The sequence below is a fragment of the Clarias gariepinus genome, chromosome 1 (genome assembly GCF_024256425.1).
Source record: "Clarias gariepinus isolate MV-2021 ecotype Netherlands chromosome 1, CGAR_prim_01v2, whole genome shotgun sequence".
Taxonomy (NCBI): Eukaryota; Metazoa; Chordata; class Actinopteri; order Siluriformes; family Clariidae; genus Clarias; species Clarias gariepinus.
Window position 1 is genome coordinate 47,151,883 of NC_071100.1, and position 27,892 is coordinate 47,179,774.

The window sequence follows — 27,892 nt, forward strand, 5'->3', positions numbered from 1 at the left end:
CAGGTTCCCCAGGACGTGGTATACAGACTAAAACGGTATAGACAATGACAGACATGCATACAAACATAATTAAGCAAACATGTCTTTATCATAAATGTTGATAATAATTACATTATACAGAGTGTACATGGAATAAAACTACACACTTGTTTTGTGTGTGTGTGTGTGTGTGTCATTCCTAGCACTTATGCAGACTAGTAATTTGAAGTGCTGTTAATAATCTGACTGTTGGTAAACAGGCCCCGCCCATTCCCCGCCCACGTATCTCTGACGTCGAATGACGTCTTTAAACCAGCAGCAGGGGCTGCGCTTCAAACAGCCGTTTGCGCCTAGACTCGGTTCCTTCACCTGGTGCGTGACACAGCATTCTTCCCGCCCTTCCCTTTCCTCGCTCGCCATGGCGCGGTTTGGGACGCGGCCCGCGGCGGCTGCCGGAGCTTCTTCAGAACGGAAAACATACAGGAATTGTCAATGTGTAGCCGCTCGCTGATGGGGACAGGGACAGGGGGACGAGTGGATGAGATTAACCCGGCGCTTGTTTTTATTTAAAATAATAATAACAACAGTAATAATAAAAGAAAGTAATAAAAAAAAAAATGCCCGCGTGCTATACAGAGTGGAGCGCGAGCCGTGGCTCGCGACCTTAGCGACTCTTCCTTTTTGTTATCTCTCTCTCTTTCTCTATTATCATCATCATCATCATCATCATTATTATTATTTCTCTCGCCCGCCGCCGCCGATGATTTCAGACAGCGACCCGAGGACGGAGTGTGTCGATAAATCGCAAGGATGAAATTTACCGAGCACTTGGCGGCGCACATCACGCCGGAGTGGAGGAAGCAGTACATCCAGTATGAGGTGAGCGCGAGCGCTAACGCTAACGGCAAAAAGGAGCAGGAGGGGGGTGGGGGGGATGACAAAAACAAAACCCGAGCTCGCGCTAAAAGAGTAGCTAGCGAAAACACTGTTACGGGTCAGGGAACACGACTTAAACACGTCGTATTCCGTAACGTACGACTTCAATGCGCCTCACGTACATCACCACACAAACTGTTCTCAGTTTAGATATGTTTCGTTTCGACGTAAACGCGCCTCACATACAACACTTTGGACTTTAAATGTCTGTTATTCATTAACGAACAACTCCGTACGACTTATTCAGTAACGTACGACCTGATCATATCTCCTTCAACAATGTGCGGCTTAAAACACACAATATTCAGAAACGACTTAAACGTTTAACACACGACCGTTCGTAAGTCGGATTTGTCCGTACTTGTACTTCTTTGACACGAATATGCAATGTAAAGCATAAAAAAAGCAAAACACACACACCACTGTAAATAAACTATTTTTACTTTTACAGTTACCTTAAAATGGTGGTACAGCATGTTCGTTGGTCTTTCGGCTGCTCCCGCCGAGGGGTCGCCACAGCGGAACATCAGATCCGCACAGGTGTCCTGACGCAGCCCTACCATTTTATCCGGGCGTTTCTTCCAGTGGCTGCGGTTTGGGCATTGGCTGGGATTCGAACCCGAGCCTTCCGCATGGCAGGCGAGAAACCTACCACTACCACTGGTGGTACCATACAACAAGGGCTCTGATTGAGCACTGTACTACTGTACAGTAAGGACACAGCAGCACAACTGTGACAATGTCCGGCAGACACGTGAGCTACTTCTGTGATCCATTCGCATCTGCGAATGTTTGTATTGAGAGAGCCGTTTGTATCGGTGATGGTTTACAACACGAATGTTTGTAAGTCAGGGACTTGCTGTATCCCCTAATGTACAGCACTGTACGACTTGAACATATCTTGTGTACACCGCATTATGTCCTAAATATGTATTACTCTCTTATGTAAGCGAACACGCCTTATATACAACACATAGACATTAAATAGCCATTATCCCTTAATAAACTTCTTCGTACACCTTAAACACTAACAACTTATGTACACCACTATTCTAAGTCTGAAATATCTATTACTACTTAATGTACAATGTTTTACACATTAAAGAAGTCATATTCAGTAACATAAACATATTTGTTGTGCACCAGTCTATGTTTTAAATTTATATTATTCGCTAACGTACAATGTCGCATGACTTAAACATTACATATTCAGTGACTTGAAATTAATATCTTAATAAATAATGGTAATGCTGTGCCTTTTTTAAGCCGGTAATATATGACTTTTTGGTCTTTTGGCTGCTCCCTCAACACTGGGTCGCCACAGCGGACCATTCGATCCGCATAACCACTTGGCACAGGTTTTATGCCCGGATGCTCTTTCTGAGGCAACCCTCACATTTTATCCTGGCTTGAAACCAGCACTGCATCCAGTGGCTAGGGTTTGGGCACTGGTTGGGAATTGAACCTGGGCTTTTCACCGTATGACTTGAATATGTCTAATGTGTGAGGTTAAGTAACGTACAAGACTTAAAAACGACATGTATAGTAGCAACCAGAAATGTACGACTTATAACATATAACATAAAAAGAGGTACTTTTTAAAAATGTATATCCCACCTACAAATGATGGGGTGCACAAACTTTTGCACTGTTGAGATACTTAATAAAATGTTCTTATTTCTATTGAACTTGTCTATTATTATATTCTATATTGATTTCTGTTCAAGTGATTTCCCTGCCAGTCTGTCTCACTTGTCTTCTGATAACCGATTATGTAATAGTAATTTCTTGAACCGTTTACGAGACATTTTTTTTTGTCACCGCGACAACCGATTTACCTTGTTGTTTTAATGTCATCGTGAACATCTCCAACAAAAATCAAAAAGCTTTGCTTTGCAGTTAAACAGAGCCTCCTTGTTTGTTACTGCCTTTTCTTTTCGTCTCTCCTGGGTTTTGGGGAAAAAATGTCTAGCATGCACTCGCACGAGTAATGATTAAACCGGCGTTTAAATTAACCCGGATTCACCCATCCTGGGGCACTAGGACGGCATATTTCATCTTCACACCAACAACTTTGATGTGCTTAGTCAGTCGAAATCATAGCAACGTGACTTTATTCTTCTGTAAGTCTAAGAGAACGATTCAGACTGAAGACGGCTGCACGTGTCAACTTGTTTTGCTGACGTGCATTATTTTGACTTCCCTAACAGGTTAGATTAGATCTCGGTCAGTCCTGTCTCTTCAGGATGATGTCCTTGTCTGCCGTGGTGGTTTGGCTTCCTTAACAGGAGCTTGTCTACCAGCACATGTAAACTTTGTATAAGGTGTGTACGAAGCGCTTGCAAAGCAATCTGAGGTGTTTGGTCACGGCGGCTTTAGCGCGCCCAGGCACCTTCAGGTTTAATGGGCTGTGGGTAATGAGATTATTGCAGTCTTCAAACCCGCTGACCCATTAGTCATGCCTCTCGCAGAGGAAAACAAAACGCCTAGTAAGGGTGTGAAAGCGTTGCGGTGCAATTTGAAGAAAATAGTTACATCATAACGGTTCTACTGAACCCGATGCTACTTATACTGCAGCATTCTCGATAAAATGAGAGAAAACTGAATGTTACAGTAAATTCGAAGAAGAATTTATCATGTAACAAACTAACGGCCACCTGGCTAGTGAGAGAAACTTCTGACAAACTTTACAGACTATTTAAAATGACCAACAAATTAGTGTGTAACTTTTAGGGCTAATGAAAATGAACTACTAAAATAGTAAGTAACTTTACAGAATAAATAAAATTACTTACTGAAATGGTTAGTCCATAAAGTTAGTCATTGGACTTGTCCACTGTTTACTGTCTAACTTTGAGGACTAACCAAAATGACCTACTGAATAGGTCATAGGAACTAACTCTACAAACTATTTACAATGATCTACAAAAATTGTGACAAACTTTACAGACTATCTAAATAGTGTCAAATTTTATAAATTATTTAAAAAGGCTTACTATTTAAAAATAGTAATTAAGTCTACAGACAAACTTTGAGAGCTAATCAAAACTACCTACGAAAATACTGTCTGACTTTACATACTATCTAAAACGACCTAATAAAATAGTTCCAGACTTGGGACGCAAATACTGTACAACGTAAATACAACGTAGCAAGTCACTTTACAAACTAACTTAAACAACCTATTAAAAAAAACAAATAGTTTTACAGACTATCTGGAATTATCTACTAAAATTGCAACAAAAAGCTACTTACTGTTTTAATAGGGATTTTTTCCCCCACAATTTTAGTAGATCATTTTAGATAGTCTGTAAATTTATTTATTTTAATTTAGTATATTTTATTAGCTCATTTTATTTACTAACTTTACTAAATTTAGATTTAGTAAATGATAATAGGCTTTAACTTTGAGGGCTAATAAAAATGATCTACTAAAATAGTAAATAATTGTACAGACTAACTCAAATTACTTACTGAAATAGTTAGTTGTGAAGGTGGTCACTAAAATGATCTACCAAAATAGTGTCTAACTTTAAAGCCTGTCTAAAATCATCTACTGTTTAGTGTCTAACTTTACGGACTAACAGAGTAGTGATTAACTTTACAGATTATCTAAAAATTACCAACTAATTAGTGTGTAACACTGAGAGCTAGTCAAAATGACCTACTAAAATAGCAACTGGTTTTACGTACTATTAAACTTTAGACTTTACAGAATAACTTAAATGACTTAATAAAATAATCAATAATTTTACAGACCGTCTATAATTACCTACTAACATTTTACAGCAACAACGAAAAGACATACAGTTAGTCTATAAAGTTAGTTACTGTTTTAGTAGGTCATTTTTCATAATTTTGTTAGGTACTAGATACTCTGTAAAATTATGAATTTCATTTTAGTAGGACATTTAAGTTTACATTTGGTTTGTTATTTTTAAATAATCATTTTATACATGTTTTGGTTATTGTCTAATGTGTATATTAGAGTGTGTTGTTAAATTATGTGTGAAATAATGTCATTTAAGATAACTGGATGGCAAAGTGTTGGCTACTATTAATAACAAACAGTTAAATCACTAATGTTTTAGGTTTTCCACCTAAAGTGACTCAAAGATTCTGGAAAATCAGTTGTTGTTTTTTTTTTTTACATGCGTCACCGGTAAAGTCTGAGTGAGACGACGCATATAGAAGTGACACGCTTGCCTCATTTGTTCAGGTCATACAGTAAGTACATAACACTAACATGTTTATTTGTCACTGCAAAGCTGGCAAGCGTTGGAGAATTACTAAATACAGGGTCATTTTAGGCAGGCTTTAAAGTTACACACCATTTTAGTAGGTAATTTTATTGGCTACCTTCACGGCTAACACTTTGCCATACTGTTCTCTTAAATGACATTATTCCACACATTATTTAACAACAAACTTTAGCAATAATTAAATATATACACAATAACCCAAACTTGTATTAACTGATTAATTTAAATAGCAAACAGAATGTAACCAAAGTTCACAATGATCAAAGTGTGTTAGTTGTATTTAACAAGCAAAATCTAAATCCTACGCAAACAAACAAGATTTAAGTTTTACAGATTATTAACGATTAGGTTATTGCTGAATTTTTGTTTATAAAGACATTAAATTGGATTAAAAAAAAAAACTATTTAGTTATCAAATAAACAAAAACATTAGTTAATACATGTGGTCATTTTCAGCTAGTTAGCTGTTAAGGTAGCCAATAAAATGACCTACTAAAATAGTGTCTAGGTTTAAGTAAAAAAAAATGTCCTAGTGTTTAGTGTCTAACTTTGAGGACTAACTAAAATGCTGTAATGAATAGGGACTAACTTTACAGATTATTTTCGTAGGTCATTGTTAACAATGTCTAATTTTTACAGGTTAAGTAAAATGACCTACTAAAATAGTAAGTTACATTACAGACTAACTTAAAGGACCTACTGAAATAATGAATAACTTTACAGACTATCTAAAATTTCTTCCTAAAATTATGACTTTTTACAGACTACCTAAAGTGACGTATTAACTAGTGTCTGATTTTACAAACTAACCACACCGCCTACTAAACAGGCCACAATTAGATGACCTGCTGAATTAGTGGCGAACTTTAAGTGCTATGCAGAATTCCGTGCTAATGAATGTCTGCTTTGCAGTGACAAATAAACATGTTAATGTTATGTACTTACTGTATGACCTGAATAAATGAGGCGAGTGTGTCACTGCTATATGCGTCGTCTCACTCAGACTTTACCAGTGACGCATAAAAAAAAAAAAAAAAAAGATTTTCCAGTCAGTCTCACTTTGGGTAGAAAAACTTAAATGTTTGTTAATGTAATTTTTCACTGGTTAATTATTTTTTTCGACGTGGAACCGATGCACTGCGATCTGTACGTATGATTAGCTTGAGCAGTACAAATGTGTAGCAAGTCGCTACAGGAAGTCATCACTGACCACAATGCTACCATCACCTTGCTTTCACACCGATCCCCATTTTGCTTACTAGAACGCTTTCATAACATTTTTTTCCCCCACAAATAATGACGCAAATGTCTTTACGGTCTTTCGTCTGGTTTTTATCTCAGCAGCACATAAACAAAAGAGACCAGAGATGCTATAAAAAAAACTGTCCAATTATTTAAAGAAGTCCTGTATGGCTAAGAACAATGTTAGTTCTTGATTACGGGAACTGTTCCTCAAAGAACAACAAGACGTGGTTGTCACCTGTAAGCGAAGCGTTGCGTAAAAGCTTAGATTAAAAAACGCCTTCTCGGCACATACGGGCGAACATCACAAACAGCAACAAGAAACCTGCATTCCCATGTTCCCGCTGACCTTCCCTGCACTTGTAACTAAGGTGTCGGTTTACAGAGTTTCCCCACGCAGGCAGGAAAAATCAGAAAATACACACACTCTCACTCGAGACGCACATACCATACACACATAATAAACACCATGAACTTGGCAGCAGTAGAACCCTGGTGTCTGATCTGACACGTTTTGATTCAAAACAAACCTATAATGTGTCGGATCTGTCCTCCGTTCTGATTTATTTATTTTTTTGGGTCTTTTTTTGAGCACAGTAGTTTAAAAAAAGTGTTATTTAGTTGACCCCCTGATTTTTCCTCAGAGCATAACTAATGATTGTTTACGGTTAACCGCAAATAGTCTCCGCAGTTATTTTTAATGGATTTCACTTCCTGGCAAAATATGATTTTTTCATCTGTATAGTATGCGAGTTTACCTTTATACTTTTTTTCTTAAGGATAATGTATTAAACTGAGTTTGAAATGAAATTACAGTGTTTTGGGGGCATATTTAGGGTTTAAACTATAAAACTAAGTATTAATGTAATTTTTTTTACCACATGTTGGGGGTCGATTGTAGTTTGTATCGTTGCAGTTTAGCATATAAGCATGGGCACATTGTCTTAAAGAAATGACAGATATTATAATTAGATTGTTATTTAATTTTAACGAAATAAGTCTCTGGCGTCAGATGTAACATTTCCAATGAAGAATAATTCTTTGAACATGTAATGTTAACAAAATGCTAAAAAAAAAAAAACCCTCTGTCTTAAAGGTTTTCATGAGGAGGAAAACCTACTAAAATAAATAAACACTGAAACTGAAGACTCCTTCCATACACCTAAAAAAAAGGAAATTCTTGCCAAATCAATGATTAGAGTTTTTTTTAATGATATTGTTTGTTGGTCTTTAGATTTGTTCATTTATTTATGTATTTGTTCCTGTAAATTATTTCAAGTCGTGCTCTAGAACCCAACTCAACAATCTCGCTACCGTCGCTGCTTTTTTTTTTTGTTGTTGTTTGTTTGTTAAAACATATCCAGTTCAGCAGAATTCAAGCTGACGCTGTTATTGATTGTGAGCAATCAGGTCAAAATATCGCCTTCCCACTCTGACCGAGCTCCGTACACATGGATAAGAAAGCAAGCAGTACATGCACGGGCTGATAAGAAAACCGAGCGCATCAGCATGTTGTCTCCGGGACGAGGTGGCGAGAGATAAGTAGGTGCATAGGTTTCGTTTGCAGCTTTCTGATCTGTGATCAGATGTGGGGTTTGTTGTAGTTGTCCTTATTATGCGTCTTGATACGTTGTTGATCAGAGGCTTGGGAAGAAACGACTCCACTAACCTGTTTCGCATTAGATGTGACTATAAAAGGATTAAAAAGTTGGTACAAAGTACCTCTGATAATCGAATTATGTCACCGCATGGCATCTAATCTAGCTCTGGATAAGAGCTTCTAGCAAATGCCTAAATACAAACATAAACTACTCTGTCATTGGTTGTTTTTCTTTTGCAGCATGACCCCAAGTGTTTTTTTTCTACCTCACAAAATGTTGGTTCTTCTTTTTTGTGATGCTTACTAAGCTAATTAACTGGTAAATAAGCTGAATTGGGTCTAAGTTTAGTTTAGATGTGACATCATCATTCGAGGTTAGTTTTTTCCAACAGACGTATTTACTCCTGATGAGTCTTATTTATCATAATGTAATTTCTTATTATTCAGGTAAGTAGTATCAAGTAGTAGACTTGGTCTACTAGTTAGGTTAGATTTCGTCTCTATTGTCTAATTTAGTTTTTATTTGTTTTGGGGGAAAATTCAGTTTTATCTGCAGACCACAACATGACCAACATTGTGAAACCTGCGAAAGGAAGTAACTTGACAAGTTCTAGGAATTGAGTAACTTTTAGCCTGATTGTAGCAGGTCTAGCTCAATTAAAGTAAACTTCAGTCCACTGTTTTAGATAAACAGTAAGATCAGTCACAAACAAAGGGAAATATTCTGAATATTCCTGGTTCTAGGACTTAATGTTGACCAGGAAAGGTTGTCCTTTTAGCACCATAATCCTATATTAATAACATTAGCTGATATTTTGCCATACAGTTCTCGAACTTTAGCAATAACCAAATATATACATAATCACCAAAACTTGTAAAAATTTAAAATAGCAAAGTTAATATAACCAAAGTTTACAATGATAATCAGAATATGCTCATTGTATTTAACTGGCAAAATGAAAAACGTAACCAAACAAACAAGCTTCAAATTTGACAAAATATCAACAATTAGGATATTGCTGAACTTTAGTTTATAAAATCAAAGACTAAATAGATGGTAAACGTTAATCAGACCTGAGGTATTTAGTTAGCAGTTAAACAAACATCAGTTATTACATGTTGAGTTACTTTGTCATTTTTTTATTTAAATTATATAATTTTTAATGTTGAAGTTTACAGTTGTTAATGTTATCATGTTTTATTCGAACTTCCGTAATCTAAGTTTATATTTACAGTAACATTAAAGCCTCTCATTAGTTTCTCTTGCTAGTTAGTGACCAGAGAGTTTAAGTTTAGCTAATGTTTTTATAGCTAATGTAATGCTAGCAAAACTTAGGGTTGAACAAACAGTACAGAAATATTGACCATTTTTATTGTTGTTTGTAGGTGATAAAAAGGTGGTATGTAACTGATTAGTCTGTGATATGTAATTGAATTAACTTTTCTTAGTGTAATTTTTACTATTTCTTGTTGAAATTAAAAATAAATTTAAACCCAACACGTGTGAGATTTTGCAGGTACCTTCTTCTTCTTATTATTTTCATTTATATTTTGTAACAGTTATAATCTCTGACTGATTAATGTTAAAAATTTTGCCTGGATTTTATTTTTCTTCCTTATTTAATGTAAAAAAATTTTTACATATTTATTTTAACTAATTATGCTAACATAAGGTTATGTTCAATAACTTAGGTTTCTAGTCATTAAGTAAAACTATCTTGAAAAAATATTTTTAAAAATTATAATTTCTTAAATTTTCTTATTTTAAAAAGTTGAAATGAAAAACCAAATGTTTCCCAGGAAGGTCTTCAAGGGACATTTAAAGATTTTCAGCACAGAGAGAGAGTATGAGAATACGGGACGTCCTCCTGAATAAAATGGACACACTGGCCTCTGTAGCAGAGTGCATTAGAGTAACATTATCATCGGTATTTAACACAATGCACTTATTTTGACGTATCTATTTCGGTGTGGATTTCTGGACGACCACTATGTCTCGTCGGGTGAATGGAAACGCGATGAAACACTTATCTTCCATTTCCCTTCCTACTGTCTCTCGCTTTAGACAGTTCCTCTTCTCCTCACGGTGAATTATTTCCATTCTTGTGGCTTGGTTCCCGTATTTCTCACTTTAACCTGCTGGAAATTGTCTCTCACATTTTTTGTTTGTTTGTTTGTTTTTTGCTTCTACAGGCATTCAAGGAGATGCTGTACTCCGCCCAGGACCAGGCTCCATCGATTGAGGGTAAATATTCGAATTCACCTCTGATCTCGCTCATCCACACAGCATTTCTGCTCAATTAAACACTTTTTTTTTTTTTTTTCTGTTCAATCAGACAAATTTTTTGGAAAATTAGCAACACAAATAGAAAAACTCTTTGAGAAAGCGAGGGATTTGGATGAGAGCCCTTTAAACTTGACCTTGAACCCCTTTCCAAAGGCTTAGGATGCATGTGTAGCGTACAGACGGGAAGAAAAAACAAACAATTTGATACGAGGGCCTGGTTTAGCTCAGAAATTTTAATCGAATTTCAGCGCTGCTTAAGGTACATCACCGATGACTTGGGAGACTCGGAGAAACAACAAGCTCAGTCGAACCCCAGAGAGACTTCTTCCGGTTGCTAAGCAGCCCGGAGGAGGAGCGTCCCCTCCCCGTCTCCCGTCAGGACCTCAGAGTACGTGCAGGATGAAGGACGTGCAGATTTTTAATCCTGCCTTTCAACTGTATGTAAGGAGTGATGCGTCTGTTTATGTTTAACAGGAAGCAGGGCCTTCTCATTATAGCATCCATGACAACAATTTGGACAAACGCAGATAAAATCTGATGCATGCGTGTGTGTGTGTGTGTGTTTGTGTATGTACATATGGTGGGCAAAGGTATTAAGAGAGCACAATGACAAAATAGGTGATGTCACTAACTAGTTCTAGATGTGGTCGTTGTCACAAAGCAGCTTCACACAATCAAAGAAAAATTATGCAAATGTGAAAAATTAATCCTAAATAAGAAGTGATGATCAGATTGTCCCTGATGATCAGTGTCAATAGGAAGAAACCTTGAGAGGAACCAGACTTGCCAGGGAACCCATCCTCATTCAGTTGATGAGGAATAACAGGAATTGATCTGTAGTCATACTGTGTTTTTAGGAGGCTGGATATATTCGGTTCGGTATATAACAGTCGATGTCTTTAAGTTAATATGGAGTCCAGGTCGTTATTCAAGGCTCAGGTAGACTGTAGGAAACTCCAGTCCTGACTGTTGAGCGACTGCAGAAGAACAGCTGTCCAACTTCACGGTAAAGTGGAACCGTCCCCAGTCACCACATGCAGAGAGAGACAGAGAGGTAACAGTAAGGTATGAACATAATGGATAAGGTGAAATGTATATTTAGTGCCGGGAAAATCAAGCAGGGGCTCCAGCAGGACTAACTTTCACATCATAACTAAAAGGCAGAGCCAGAAGGAAACACGGACATGAGGGGGAACTGGGAAATAAAGCAACCAGTCACTCCACCGGTAACCGAATCAGCTGATGGTTCATCTAATGCATAAAACAAATATGTGACAAGCTGTACTGCGGCATATTCATTTCCTGTCTTGGATAGTGAACCATAAAAACGTTGTTATTTAATATGATGATGCCAAATTAGCTGCGTTTGCGTTGGAAGTTGGTCGCAGTGTGGCCTCGCACCTCCAGGTGGGTTTCATCTCACAGTCCAAAGACATGTAGAGGAGACTAATTGGAATTTCCAATTCCCCACAGTGCGTTTGAGTGTGTATACTTGCGTATGTGTCCTGCAATGGACTGATGTACAGTAAAATATTTCCAGAACCCAAGCAAATCATTGAGAAATCATTAAAAAGAAATTCAACTTATTCCTAAGTAAAAAAAATATTTATATAATTAAAAAAAATTTTTTTTTACTAAAATTACATCATCAGGGCTGGAATGACATGATCCATCAACATAATTACTCCAATTACTTAAATACACATACCCGTGGAGCATCGGTGCATCACATTGGTTAATTTCGCCCGCAGTTTTGCTGCCTCATGGTGGAACATGAGACTTTATCCTAAAAATCCAAACCTGATTATCCAGCGGAAACACCTCTCAGTCTGACCTCAAAAACGACGAGCCATCAGCCTAAGTGTGTATCAGAGTGAGTTTAGTCTGACAGACAATATGTGTGTGTGTGTGTGTGTATAAGTGGCTGGGAGTCTCTGCACTCTTATCAGCTGTGTTTTTCAGGCGAAAACTCAACGGAAGTTGAGCAGATGCTAACGGCTAGTCTGACGGGTCCGCTTTCCAGCGCGTTGCAGAGTTGTACACAGTCTGTTTATGCGACGCAGAGTTAAAGTGCAAAACAACTGCTTCCTCCTCGGATTTCGTGTTGAAATAAGTAATAAATTCATGATCACGAGCCTTTCTAAGAGAAATGCTGCTGATATTATTCATATTATCAAGGGGACTTGAACTTTTCCACATTTTCTCACATTACAATCACAAACGTAAATGTATCTTATAGGGATTTTATGTTGTAGACCAACACAAAGATTTTACAAATAAATATCTGAAAAGTGTGGCATGCATTTGTATGTTCAACCCCCTTTACTCTGGCATCCCTGACTAAAATCCATTGGAACCAATCACCTTCAGAAGTCACCTAATTAGTAAATAGGGTCCACATGTGTGTAATTTTTTCTCAGTCTAAATACAGCTGTTCTGTGAAGGCCTTAGAGGTTTGTTAGAGAACATTAGTGAACAAACAGCACCAAGAAGAAAGCTATTTTTTTTTAAATGCCATAAGAAGGGACTTTCTTTCAAATGTGGCTTTCTCCATGTTTTGATAGGTTTGCAGTTGTCATACTCTTTCCATTTTCGGATCCCGCCACAACACTCTATCACATAAAATCCCAATAAATCACGTTTGTGGTTGTAATGTGACAAAATGTGGACAAGTCCAAGGGGTATGAATACTTTTGCAAGGCGCTCTATAGTAAAAAAAAATTTGTAACTAATTCATAAAAATATTTTATTTCTATATAAAGTCTTTATCTGCGCTCTACATGGCAGTATTAATGCTTCATACATTTCTTTTTCTTTTAATGTTGGAAAACTCTTATTTAAAAAAAAACATATATTTTTTTCTGAGAAGATGCTTGAAAAAGATGGAAAAAGTTTTAAGTTTTAATATAATCATCTGAAAATGGAAAGAGTATGGCACAACTGCTACCTACAGTATCTAAAGATTAAAGTTTTGGTTATTATTTACTTCCAAGTTAATAATAAATTTAAAAAAATCATCCAACCAGAAAATTATTACTAGAGTAACTGTAAAAAACATTTAGCCTTTTTTGGATAAGTAAATAAACAAATGGATTTTAACAGATGGATTAATTAACTAAAAAAAATAATAATTAAAAAGGTAGATTAAAGTAACTAAAGTAAATAAATGGATTTTTAGAAAGATAGATTAATCAACTATAATAAACAAATAAATTAATAAAAAAAGATAAATCAATTAAAATATTTGTTAGTTATAATTTTGTCATTCCATATTGTTTGCTTTGTTTTTTTATTGTTTTATTTAAACTTATTCAATTACATTTAAAACACAACACATTTAAATATTTTTTATTTCAATTCAACAGAAATTAGTTTGCCAGCATTTTAAAGTTTATAACTAAAATATACTCTAAAGCATGAGGGAAACCGAGCATGAGAAAGTAACAGAGTAATTAAACAGCACGGTTAGTTTGCATATGTATATATATATCACACAAGCTCTAGTCTCGTCTAACAGGATTCCAGCTCACGTCGTGATAAAGAGGTTATTTATGAACTTGCGCTCTAGCAAGAAGGATGGAAAAGGATGTGTTAATGTTTTAATCACATTTATTTGTTTATCTCCTTTATAATTCTGTTTATTGAAAAAAATATCTTTAGAGAGAGAGTTCAGAGAAAGTCTGAAAGATTTGTGAAATAAAATGTCATTTTAAAAATCAGAGAAACGAGCAGGAAGCCATCACGCTTCGCTGTCTGATGGAAGTGCGACAAAAAAATACACAATCATCCTGCAGCAGCACATCCAGAGAGGTGTTTCATTCCTTCGCGAAGATAATCGAAAGTGGCCATGATAAGGATATCATGCCCGTTCACTACCATGACACATTATCAGTATGTACTTTGATTAAAATTTGACCTTTGACCTTCAGTCTTTGGCTACAAATTCCAGACAGTTAGCTGACGATTTGCGTTCAGCACCATCATTAACGTCCGCGAGCCAGATTTAGCCCGTTTTCCATATCGCTCTCTGGGTCGGAAGGACATTTTTGGAGATTTTTGGTATCATCAAGGAGGACATGTCCAAGCTGGAAAACACGCAAAGACGGCACCAGTGATGTTTATAGCAATCTTCAAGTCATACATCCACACCAAATACTTGTCATGTTCTCTCTCACTCTTTTTTTCTTGCTTGAGAGCAAAACACGTTGTGCTTAGTCATGTTGACTAAGTGGAAAAAAAAAAGACAAGGACGAATTTCATGGCAAACAGTTGAGATTTTATTTTTTAAACAAAGACAGCTCATTCAAAGCAGTCCACACATATGAACCCGAAGTATAAGGGGTTGTTCTGAACGAGCTGCAGAGATCCACAGCTCAGATGGCGAGCCGTTTAAACTTCACAAAGCCAGGGTTTGTAGAAGACCAACAAGGCGTATGAATGCCTGTTTGGAAAAAAAAAATACTACAGAGACACAAATGCATTTTCTGAAGCTTTAACAAAACTAAAACCCCTAGAATTAACATATATATTTTTCAGAAACACAAAACATGGATCACAGTGAAGCACGGTATTGGCAGCATCCATTAAAGTTGCTCAGAGTTGATCACCTCCTCATGTTGGTGACTTGTTTTTGGTGTAAGGTTGAAGGTTATGGCAGCACAGTGTCTTAGTGGTTAGCACTGTCGTCTTGCACCTCCAGGGTCCGGGTTCGATTCCCAGCCAAGTTGGATTCCCGCCTCAGTGTGCTTAGTGGGTTTCCTCCCACAGTACAAAGACATGCAGGTTAGGCTAATTGGCATTTACCAAAGTGCCCATAGTGTGTAAGTGAGTGTGTGTATGTATGTGTGCACTGCGATGGATTGGCACCCTGTTCAGTGTGTACCCCGGCTCATCCCATAAAGTGTCCTGGGATAGGCTCCAGCCCCGCCTGCCAACGACCCTGTATACAGGATAAAGCAGTATGAGGTAAAGGTTATAACTGTGACTAGCTCCTTGGGATTGATGGTCGCTCTTGATTAGTCAGATATTAAGGCATGAACATCTAAATAATCTTGCATGGTTTCAACACACACTTCTTTTTCTGAGAGAGAGAGAGCCACACACAGAAACACACACTCATTCCCAGGCATAGTGCCCAGATTCTTGTCGTGACGCTGTCGCCATTTTTGGTTTGTTTTTCTTCGCTCTGTTCGAGCTGCTAGAGAGCCTCACTCCCCCTCAGACTGAGCTCAGGCTTCCTCAAAGACGTGGGCTCGAGTCGGGTGTAATTATCTCCAAATAACAGTAATCAGCTTTCTCTGTCTGTTTACGCTCCTTTTAGGGGTGTTGGTGAAGTGTATGTAATGGTCGTTATCGTGGATTCTGAGCACCTGGAAAGGCGAAGCCGCAGCGTAACGGCTGCTACAGCGGTGACGTTACCTCAAGAGGGCCGATTGTGGCGGCGTCCTCCAGGCTCAACCCTTCATTTTGGGAATTTTAGGCGCGAAGTTGCGCACGTTATTATGACAGGGTGGGCCAGACCAAGGCTGAGGTCATGGACTCAGAATTTCACCCTGAAGATGAGGGGTTTCTCAGTCTGTCTGTGGACCAAACATTACCTCATGAGAGCAAGCAAGAGTTAAAACTGTATTACTGGTCGAAAACGCCTCGTTCCAAAGCTCTCGCAGTGAATCAGAAACATTTCCCAGAGTTCATCGCAGCCCTTGCTTTCCATCAGCTGTGTAAGAAAGCAATTGCTCCAGGCGCACATTACTCACGTAATCAAGCTCTGCGTGTGTGTTTTCAAAGGGGCTTCGATACACCCGAGCCCAGACAAACTTGACCCAGTTGCAGGCCTCACACAGGGGGTTACCCAAACCTGAGGCTCGGTTCCCATGGTGCAGTGTTTCTAACGCCGAGAGAAACATCACAAGCTGTGTTTGATTTGGACCACGGCCACGTTTCAAAGCTTCGACAAAATCTTGTGTAATCCTTATTTAAGTTTTTTTTTCTTTTTAGAATAGAGAAGGGTCTCAGGAAATTACTTCACCTCCAGCTACTATTTCTGCTTCTCAGATTCAACATCCAGGTGCTATATCAAAGTTGAATAAAATGAATGTTTTACGTCGTAGGCCAGTAACCTCAGGTCGGTTGAAAACCTAGTCATGATAATAGCACTAATAAGAAAGTATACTGTTCATTCAGGAGGGTTCTTGTTTCTTCAAACTAAAGTGGTGGGCACCTGATGATCAACCTCCAGCGTTTGGTTTTCCAAACCGTCTCTACAAAGTTGTTATCGCTCAGTTGTCTAGAACGTCTTTGTATGCTGTAACTGTAGCATTACAATTTTCCTTTAGGACTGAGAGGCCTGAACATGTTCCAGCACGACGATGCCCCTGTGCACAAAGCCAACACCATGAACACACGTTGAAGTGTAACTCGGCCCCACTCTACACCGTTGGGTTGAACTGGAACCTGAATCTTCTCTCTTAAAATCAGCACCTGAGCTCAGTAATGCTCTTGTAGCTGAATAAACCCAAATCGGCAAATCCAACCTCCAAAGTATAGCGGAAAGCTGAGAACATCTGAAGTTTGAGGATGATGTGTTGACATACTTTTGACCATCCTAGTGTGTGAACCTGTAGTGTTACGGCTATAGAACAAAAATGAATATACCCGTATAACTAATAATTGCTTTGTAACCAAGTTTGAACAGATTTTGATGCCATTTTAAGAGTGTTAGTTAGTCTTTGTTGCTTTGGACATAATTATTCAACTTTATAATCCTTTTTTTTTTTTTATTCATGATATTTTCAGAAATGCATAAATATAATGATGAAACTTACTATTTCATAAAATTTTTCACTGCCTTTTTATACTGTAATTATATAGGCTGACTTATATAGTGAATATAAGACTTATATAGTAAAATATTTCACTTTTTTTCTTTAAACATAAAGATGCAATTTAAGTAACATTCATAAAATACATATGTTTTCATTGCTTTTTGGCTTTAAACCTAATAATAAACTTGAATAACTTAATTTTCACTCCTTTTGAACCAAACATGATAACATTTTAATAATTCTTATTTCTTCTTCTTTTTCATCTTTTGTTTGTTTTTGTTTCAACCCTAATGATAAATTTTAGTAGCATTTATAAAAGGTTGCACAGTTTCTCTTCTTTATTGTATTTTGGATGAAAAACTCTCTTAGGGTAAGAAGTTAATGAGATTAAAAAAGAAATGTTAAATAAATATAAATTCTGAACAGTATTTATGAAGACACAAAAATTAGGACATAAAAATTCATCCTTTTTTTTTTTTTGTCTGTTGCTAAAATAGACCTGGATTGATTGATCGCCTGCGCTAACTGCTACACAACCCAGTCACTCAACCTTACTTGCCCTCTCAGCAGGTCGTCTATCGCTCTACCTGGCCTCAGGTTGATTATTTCTCCTTCGGTTTGTTTACCCAGGCTGTTTACGCTACGCTGCTTATCAGCGATAACGAGCGTTACCGATAAGCATACTTTGATAAGTTGGCATGTCGCATTGAGCGGTTGCACACTTCGCTCTGAAGTTCAGTGTTCATAAGGCTTATCTGGGATTAAAAAAAGATTTGTAGACATGACGAGTAGCTTATTAATGAACAATGAAGTGTTCGATTTTACGCCGCTTCCCCCCGATCGCAGAGATACTCAATCAGCCGAGACTTCATGTTGAAACACTCACACTTGTATTTATTTTGTACGTTAAAAAATAAAATAAAAATAGACAAGAAAGAAGTTTTTGGTAATAATATTTGTATAAAGGAAGTCCTACTACTTTCTTAGCAGTTGGGCCAAACTTGCTTAATAAGCAACTTGAAAAGATTCACCTTATTGTCTTCAGCATGTTTAAGATCCCGACTCATGTCTTGATTAAAGCTGAAGTTTTGTTTTATCGTGTTTACAATTCAGTGTTTGATTCTCGAATCCGGTTGGTCAGGTTGGTTCAGTCAGTGGTTACAGCTACAGGAAAATTTCACAAAAAAACGTTTTGTCTTCTAACACGTTATTGTGTCTATATTAAAGCTTCTGTTTTAATTAACAGCAACAATTTAGAAAATCACTTTATACCTGTATTATGTTGACATTTGTGTTGATCCGTGGTCTGATTTGAGGCTTTTTCCATAAGATCGAATGTTGTTTTTATGTCCAGTATGCTTATTGCAGGATTCTGATTTGTAAGTTTAGTTCAGTCAGTGGTTACAGCTATAGGAAAAGTCTTTCGTTTTTGGCTTTTAACATCGCTTTATAATACATGTATTACGTTTGGTTTTTAGTCTGGGCTGAAACAGCATCAACCAACAGACACTTTTTTTTTTTTTTCCTCTCTCTTCCCTCTCAAACTGAATTCATCAGACCGGCTTGTTATTTGTGTGCGAATTTCGAGACAGTGATTCAGCGCCTGACCGTCTGGACACGGGCCCTGCTCTCGACATTTCTGTTCCTCCAGGCAAAATTCGCTTACCTCCATCTCTCTCCTCGGCAACACGGCGTTTACAGTCAACACTATCAAGGCTTTTTTTTAAAGTTTACCCTGAACGCTTCATGCTAGTCTGTAACCATAATGTGTTTTGTGATGTTTTATTAATAGTGTACTCCCATGTTGATACAACACATCCTTGATGTTATCACTGCTGGATATATATATATTATATTCCTTAGCGCAGAGATGCTCGGGGCCGGTTTCGAGAATTCCCCCGGCGACGTTCCCAGCGCGCCGTGTTTGCCTGCGTAACCATGGAAGCAGTCTTACACACAGGACAGGCTGCTTAGATCGCAGCTCCAAATGGGCAAGCTTACAAATATGCACAAACCGAGGACGTTTGGACGTCGAAACAGTGGAAGAAGATTTAATCCTCGTCCCCAGCCCTGTCCCCCGTGCGTCACCGCCAGCACTCACTCTTGTGCTCTGTCTCTTGTCTTCTCTGTGTCTGTTTCTAGTCACGGACGAGGACACGGTTAAGAGGTACTACGCCAAGTTCGAGGAGAAGTTCTTCCAAACATGCGAGAAGGAGCTGGCCAAAATCAACACATTTTATTCAGGTACACATATCTATTGTAATCCGGAACATTCCTTCTCCCAGACACAGAGCTCTTAGCTTTTATCGCCTACCTTGTAGCTACAAACTATAAAACCAGAAATCCTTAGAGCAGAATCCTGGGATGTTAGCGTCAGGGTTTCATTTTGCAAACAGCACACAGGAATCAGGAAAAGGAAAAATTCTAGAATCGGGAAACAACACCTGATATATTTTTCCCCCATTTAATATCTATTAATCAATCAGTGGTTCTTCTCAAAAGCTAACGTTCTTGTTTACGCGCCTGTGCTCGTGCAGAGAAGCTGGCCGAAGCTCAGCGGCGCTTCGCCACGTTGCAGAACGAGCTCCAGTCGTCTCTGGACGCGCAGCGCGAGAGCAGCCGAGCCCCGGGCTTGCGGCCCCGCCGTCGCGCCGTCTTCCACCTGTCCCAGCAGGAGCGCTGCAAACACCGCAACATCAAGGACCTGCAGCTGGCTTTCAGCGAGTTCTACCTCAGCCTCATCCTGCTGCAGAACTACCAGGTCACACTTCTCCTCCTTCATCTCCATTATCATCTCACAGTATAATGAGCAGCTTGTTACAATTCACATGATGATTCCTGATTCCTTATTAAAATAATTACGTTTGATCTAATTAGACTTTCTATCTTCCATGCACTCCATCATGCATTTAATTCAATGAGAAATGTCTCGTCTCTCCTGTCCTGACCTACAGAACCTAAACTTCACCGGTTTCAGGAAGATCCTAAAGAAACATGATAAGATCTTCGAGACCGTGCGAGGGGCCGACTGGCGGGTCGCTCACGTTGAAGTGGCGCCGTTCTACACCTGCAAGAAGATCACTCAGATCATTTCTGAGACAGAGGTATGAGTGTATATATACATCCGGAAAGTATTCACAGCGCACCACTTTTTCCACATTTTATGTCACAGCCTTATTCTAAAATGGATTAAGTTCTTTTTTTTCCTCATAATTCTACACCCCATAATCACAACATGAAAAAAGGTTACTTGAGATGTTTGCAAATTTATAAAAAAAATAATAAAATTGAGAAAGCACATGTACATAAGTATTCACAGCGTTTGCAAAATTGAGCTCAGAAGAAGAAGAAAGAAGTTTGAAACCACCAGGGCTCTTCCTAGAGCTGGCCAGCCATCTAAACTGAACGATCGAGGGAGAAGGGCCTTAGTCAGGGAGGTGACCAAGAACCCGATGGTCACTCTGTCAGAGCTCCAGAGGTCCTCTGTGGAGAGAGGAGAACCTTCCAGAAGGACAACCATCTCTGCAGCAATCCACCAATCAGGCCTATTTGGTAAAAGGCACATGGCAGCCTGTCTGGACTGTGCCAAAAGGCACCTGAAGGCCTCTCTGACCATGAGAAACAAAAGGTCTTCTCAGGTCTGATGAGACTCTCTGGCTACTCTATCATATAGGCCTGATTGGTGGATTGCTGCAGAGATGGTTGTCCTTCTGGAAGGTTCTCCTCTCTCCACAGAGAACCTCTGGAGCTCTGAGAGAGTGACCATAAGCTTCATGGCAAACGCTGTAAATACTTATGTACATGTGCTTTCTCAATTTATTTATTTCTTTTTATAAATTTGCAAAAATCTCAAGTAAACTTTATTCATGGTGTCATTATCTGGTGTTTTGTGTAGAATTCTGTAGAAAACAAAGGAATTTAATTTTGAATAATTAAAATTAATATTATATTTATTTCCTTTCTTCTCCTCCAGACCCTGGTCACGACTGAACTGGAAGGCGGCGACAGACAGAAAGCCATGAAGAGGCTTCGAGTGCCTCCCTTAGGAGCTGCACAGGTCAGGCATCAACAATCCGAACAAAACTGGCGCTTGTTTTTTTTTTTGTTTTTTTTCCTTCTTCTTTACTTGGCTGGTTTGTATCAGTTAGTGACAGTTTGATTATTCCTCTTCTGTTTCAGCCCGCGCCGGCATGGACCACTTTCCGAGTCGGACTTTACTGTGGAGTCTTTGTCGTGTTAATAGTCACCATCATCATCACGGGTACAGCTCTCACATACTATAGGAAAAATGAACTGGTCAGACCAGATACATTAGTCTGTAATGGTGTCCCTGAGACTGTAAGAAGGATTTTAGATGGGATTTTGATTAAGTGCATCTATGTTGATGTTAAACTTGATGGTTTTATTTGTTTTTTTGTTTGTTTTTAAAGGCATAGCAAAAGCACTGCAAAATAACCCCTCTCCGGAGAAGGTGTGGCCGCTGGTTCGGATCTACCGCGGCGGCTTCCTGCTCATCGAGTTCCTCTTCCTGTTGGGCATCAACACGTACGGCTGGAGGCAGGCGGGCGTCAATCACGTGCTCATCTTCGAGCTCAACCCGCGCAACAACCTCTCGCACCAGCACCTGTTCGAGGTGAGTTTATACAGAGTCGAGTCCTGAGACGATGAATAAAAACGATGGACTGAATGAGATCAACCTGCTTATTCAGTATACACTTCATCATGGCTTCGTTTCTTTTTCCCTCCTTTCAGATCGCAGGCTTTCTCGGCATGCTGTGGTGCGTCAGCATCCTGTCCTGCCTGTTCTCCGATTCCTTAATGATCCCGATTCATGCTTGTCCCCTGGCACTCTACAGTTTCTTCCTACTTTTCCTCATCAACCCCTTCAAGACGTGCTACTACAAATCCCGCTTCTGGCTTCTCAAACTGCTGGTAAGAGCCTGAACACTCTGCAAGTGTTTCTTTTTGTGTCTGTGTCTGCGTCGATGGAAAAAGTTTTCAAAGTTGGTTCGGTTATAATCTTGAAACTCCGTCAGCAGTACCGATGAAAACCAGATCTGTCTGAGAAGGATGATCTCAGACCTGGAAACTTTCATCTTGGTGACCTAGATAACATCACAAGCATTAGGGATACAATTATTTCCATCAGTTTGAAGAAACAATGTCATGAAAATAAAGACTTGTCACAACCAAAAACAAATGAAATATAAATATAAAATAATATATATTTTTTTGTGAATTTGGTGAACGTGGAGGTGTTCAAGTCACATTTAGTTTAAACCCACTTGTCTGATTGGTCGAGCAGCGCCCCAATAGTGCTTGTATATATCATAATCAATTAAAAGCGGCGTTCAAGTCAAACCGGGACTTGTGGTAATATTTCGGGTGAATGAAGGTGTAAAAAAACTATTTCAAGCACAGTACGGTGATGAAACTCTCAGCCCAATGCAGTCGCTCCAGTAAAAATTGAGAGATCTGTTTGTAGGAACTGTACACACATTCACCAACACCACTTAAACATTAAAGGAACTACAAGCCGTTTTTGGAAACACCATGTTTGGAAACACCATTAAAGGAGTTCCTGGGAGGCCAACGTATCAAACCTGACACATGCAGTCCAAACGTAACTCTGGCGTATTGAGATAAAACAAACTCTTACCTTAATAGTGTCTAACACTAGTGACACACTGGAATTAGTGTAACAGGGGATTGTATAGAGAAATAAAGAGATTTATTTTTTTTCTCTCATGATTGTGTTCTATTATTCTGCGCAGTCAAAAGTCCCGTCGTTGTCTTCTTATTATTATTCTCTCCCTGCTCTTGCTCTCAGTTCCGAGTGGTCACGGCTCCGTTCCACAGAGTGGGCTTCGCTGACTTCTGGCTGGCCGATCAGCTCAACTCGCTCAGCACCGTTCTGATGGACCTGGAGTACCTGATCTGCTTCTACAGCGTGGAGCTGGACTGGCTCACGTCCTACACTCAGCTCAGTAAGCCTGGACGTTGATGCTTTTCAAATAGTTTTTCAAATCTAAAGTGTATTCATTTTTTTGACGGTAATCTTTTTAGGGCAGAAATCATATTTCGTCCCTCATTTAATCCTTTAGATACGTGCAATACCTACTCATACGGCGTGCGCGCCATCATCCAGTGCCTGCCAGCCTGGTTCCGCTTCGTGCAGTGCCTGAGGCGGTACAGAGACACGAAGCGCGCCTTTCCTCACTTGGTAAACGCCGGCAAATACTCAACCACCTTCTTCGTGGTGACTTTTAAGGCGCTCTACAAGACACACCAAGGTGAGCGCTTTGTCTAGGCCGTGATCAGTCGTTGCGAGTATTATTATTAGAGCGCCAGATGACGAGCAGCGTCGCTCTTTCCTTTTTCTTTTTTTTTTCAGCCGGCAAACATTCAGACTCTGACATTTTCCTGTATCTGCTTATCGCCTGCTCGATAATTAACTCCTGTTACACGCTCATCTGGGACCTAAAGATGGATTGGGGTCTGTTTGACCGCAACGCCGGGGAGAATACGCTTCTCCGCGAGGAAATCGTATACCCACAGAAAGTAAGCACAGTAAAATAAAAAAGTATAAAAAACAAATGCATATGTGTATACTTTTTTTTTTTATTTTTATTTTTTTACTTGAAATATGACTTTAAGGTGCAATGCAAGAATTTTAAGGTACAGCAAGTCCTTGACTTACAAACATTCGAGTTATAAATTTTTGCAGAAACGAACAGACATAGACGCGAACAAATCGCGAAAGTAGCTCACATGTATTGTACAAAAAATATACACTGGAGTGCACAGATACCAGTAATCACTATTATATACAATATTTTCAGCATGTAAGTGAATGTGTAAATTGTCCACATTCACGAGTGTAACGGTGAATTAGTCTCCATATTTCACACAGTTGTATACCGCTATATAATGTTACAATATCCGAATTTTTACAATAATTACAATATCTTAAATATGACATTACAATACAGTTTTAATATCTTAGATTTGAGTGCAATAGCTACTGTGGACAGAGATTTAGTCAAGTGGATTGTATATATGCTTTATATTGCATCTTTGTGTCAAAGAACCGAGACAAGACTCACTTTGTCGGACTTACAAACAAATTGGACTTACGAACGTGCTCCCGTTGTTTTGCTGCATCGTGTGTTATGAACTTTTTTACCACTTTATTTCTCAACAGGCTTACTATTATTGTGCCATATTAGAAGATGTGATCTTGCGCTTTGCCTGGACCATTCCTCTCTCACTCCACGTACTGACTTCACACCACTTAGTTGCTGAAATTCTGTCCACCGTTCTCACGCCGCTGGAGGTCTTTAGGTGAGAACAACTACTGCACATGAGGAAACTTGACTCTTTTTTTTTTTTTTCTTTTTTTTTACCTTTTTTTTTTAACAGTAGTATTTAATTGGTTATGTCTTTTGCTCTAAGACACTCTCACACAGCAAAGTCTGCGTTAAAGTACCTGGTCCATGCTTCCAAGTGAATGGACAAAAACATGTTCGCCACTATCATCCAGAAATAGGGGATGGCATTCTCACACACTCATATCAAGCACAGCAACACTAGCCAATTATTGGCGTCATGCAAGTGGAAAGGGCGGATAGCGTTTTTTCTCTGTAGTGTGTTACGCCGCTCCAAAATATTGCATGAGCAGTAGTTCAAAAAGACTGCACGTTACGTGTTTAAGAGGACGCACATGATAGTCCTCGTTCTCCCCATTCCAGTGTTCATGTATTTCACGTGATCTGAGCTATGACAACATCTTTTTTCCTTCTTTATATATAGACGTCTCCCACTGTTACAACTAGATGCCAATTATTTTTTTTATTTTTTTTAATACAAAACCAGGTACCTGTCATGTAACCTGTGGACTTTCACTCTTAGCAGAAATAGTTTATTTTTGTTCCACTTGAATCCCAAATGTAATAACAGACGATTATATTGTAAGTGGGTATAAATCAGGGCTCTCTCCTGGGTCCGGTAAAGATGGTAGTTGTCTCCTGACTAATTGGAAGTTAAGGAAATAGAAATAAGCTAAAAATAATACTTTGCGATAGTGTCACAAAATCTTCTCTCCACCCCCCCACCCCTATCATCACCAGACGCTTCGTTTGGAACTTCTTCCGTCTGGAGAACGAGCACCTGAACAACTGCGGTGAGTTCCGAGCAGTTCGGGACATCTCGGTGGCTCCACTCAACGCAGACGACCAGACGCTTCTGGAGCAGATGATGGACCAGGAGGACGGCGTCCGGAACCGCCAGGGCAAGAAGAGCTGGAAGAGGAGCTACAGCATGTCGCTGAGGCGACCTCGTCTGGCCTCCCAGTACGAGAACCTTTACTTCATCTGGGTTTATATATTCACAGTGTTTAGTATTGTTATTTATTATTAGGTTTTCAGATTTAGGCCACACCCTCTTCCCTTAAGTCCTGATTTGAGTGTGGTTTATGTACCACGCTTTATCATTCTGTCAGATCTTATGCCAGATATTGAACCCCTTCTTTTCTGTTTTCTGTTCAGATCAAAAATGCGAGACACCAAAGTCCTGATCGAGGACACGGACGACGACACCTGACCTCTGCCCTCCTTAGGGGGGCTCCTTCATACCCTCTAAACGGACCACGGTCCCTTCAGGGGCCCTACGCCTTCGTAGGCTTTCCAATCAGTCCATCACAAAGCTGCCTGTCTACACACACATACATGCCTACACACACAAGCACATACACAATCTCAGAGACGAAACCAAACTTGACACACACACACACACATGCACACAAAGCGATTTTCCTCACTAGCACAGGATCAGCCACTCAATTAGTTACTGTATTGTTCTCGATCGATTCCATCGTTACTGCCTTTGATTCTTTTCAAAGCTCTGTTATAAAGAAAAAGAAAAAAAAGGAAAAAAAAAAACTGTCTATACTTGTATGTAAAGTATATTCGCGTATAACAGGGATCAAAGCGTGATAATCAAAAACAAGCCTCTGTAGGAACGGACGAGATTCCGCTAAAGACTCGGTGACGGTGAACACCACGTCTCTGTGTATGTAGTGTTGTTCATGTAGCAGTGCCCTTAGATGTGTTCGTCATCATCGGTGGATTTTTCTTTTTAACTTTTTAAGAATGTACATTACGTTGTTATTTATGTGAAGGAAAAGCTGCCTTTGGTCCATTCATGGAATTGTATAGAGTTTTAAAGATGAAAAGGCGATGACTGATTCCATGACTTCTGCCCAAGCATGTTTTTCGAAACCCTCAGGTGGCTTTTCAATCAGATCATCATAATACCACACAAAAAAAACTTTAAAAAACACAAAGAAACAAAACTACTAGTTAGCTAGCTAGCAGACAGGTGACGTTCGCCTACTTTTTGTCGTTGTTTTCTTGATGCCAATGCAATCTGAACGAGTGCTGCTTTTTTAGGACCTGTGGGAGTTTCTGTTTCTCAAGGGTTATATAGCTACACGGCTCATTCAAGAGCACGCCAAACAGAAGAGCTTTGTCGCAGTTTAAGCAGGGAATTAATGTCTGGACTTGAAATGAGCGGGTCTGAATTAGTGAAATGATAAGCTGTAATCTTATGTTATTTTTTTAGCATTGTTAGAACTCCATCTTCTTGAATTTGAACCTACACTGAACATGAGCAGATATTTATTTTGTACAGCTATCCATCCATCCATCCCTCACATTCCAGTGCGCACGTGTTTCACATGAGCTGAGCTCTATGTCTTTTTTCCTTTTTGTATATATATATATATATATATATATATATATAGACGTCTTCCAGTGTTACAGCTAGTCCGTAAATGCCACCTAAGGGTTTTTTTTTTTAAATACAAAACCAGGTACCTGACTTGTAACCTGTGGACTTTCATTCTTAGCAGACATCGTTTCTTTTGTTCCACTTCAATCCCAAGCTCGGGAAATGTCTCCAGCGCCTGTAATAACGGACGATTATATTGTAAAGGGGTATAACTCAGGGCTCCATCCTGGGTCCGGTGAAAATGTACTGTTACATTCCAGGAGCATCAGGAAAAGCAAAAGGTTCCCCCACTCCCTTTTGTCATTTTCGTTAATTCAGTTGGAGCTGGGCTGATTCCAGCCTGATGTAGAAAACATTGATTCACTTCTGCAATAATCTGTAAAGGCTCCTCTTTAAGATCATGTTGTGTCCTACTGTCCCAAGTAAATGCTTGGAACAAAAAAAAAAAAAAGAGGTTGATTTGAATGTTCCTTTCTAATTTGCTTGTCACTGCTCATACTTTGATTGTGACTGCCATTACTTCAGTTCAGTCTTGCTTATTTTTAAGTTCTGTCCTTTTTTTATTTAAGGAAAAGAAATGAAAGCAATGAAAGAGAAACATTGCAATATGCATAGTGTATCATAACACCATTCCATTTACGAGTGGTGCTAGTTAACTGAAAAATAAAACAATGTTATGATAAAACAATATCGTTGCCTGTTCAGACATTAACATTTTCTTACACTCCAGAAGAAAATTTCATAGATGTAAAAAATATATATATATATATATATATATATATATATATATATTAAAAGGTTTTCATAGCTAAGTAATATTATTACATAGTTATATTATAGCGGATAGCTTTATTTTCATATTCAATGTCTATTGCAAAGAACTACTGTTAACGCTTTCAAGTTTGCGAATCAAACAAATTATAGTCATCACATCAGGAACATGTTTATCACATCGGGTAAGTATTATCCTGTA

General features: G+C 38.7%; 1 protein-coding gene across 1 annotated transcript; it reads left to right on the forward strand.

The window, feature by feature from the left end:
- The first annotated feature begins 349 nt into the window (after positions 1–349).
- On the forward strand, positions 350–27,607 carry xpr1b (xenotropic and polytropic retrovirus receptor 1b). The gene is made up of 15 exons (XM_053495578.1): positions 350–858; positions 10,213–10,264; positions 19,273–19,374; positions 19,668–19,891; positions 20,085–20,234; positions 21,104–21,187; positions 21,310–21,391; positions 21,561–21,763; positions 21,883–22,062; positions 22,961–23,117; positions 23,235–23,423; positions 23,525–23,691; positions 24,335–24,474; positions 25,260–25,481; positions 25,677–27,607. Exons 1-15 carry the CDS (start codon positions 790–792, stop codon positions 25,729–25,731), a joined length of 2,076 nt encoding a protein of 691 aa, XP_053351553.1. The 5' UTR covers positions 350–789; the 3' UTR covers positions 25,732–27,607.
- The last annotated feature ends 285 nt before the right edge of the window (positions 27,608–27,892 follow it).

What these genes read in the sequence shown, in the direction of transcription:
- xpr1b (XM_053495578.1), top strand. Translation starts at nt 790, where the DNA reads ATGAAATTTACCGAGCACTTGGCGGCGCACATCACGCCGGAGTGGAGG. An exon ending in AGATCATTTCTGAGACAGAG is followed by an intron (nt 20,235 to 21,103) that starts GTATGAGTGTAT and finishes CTTCTCCTCCAG; the next exon opens with ACCCTGGTCACGACTGAACT. An exon ending in GCTCTACAAGACACACCAAG is followed by an intron (nt 23,424 to 23,524) that starts GTGAGCGCTTTG and finishes TTTTTTTTTCAG; the next exon opens with CCGGCAAACATTCAGACTCT.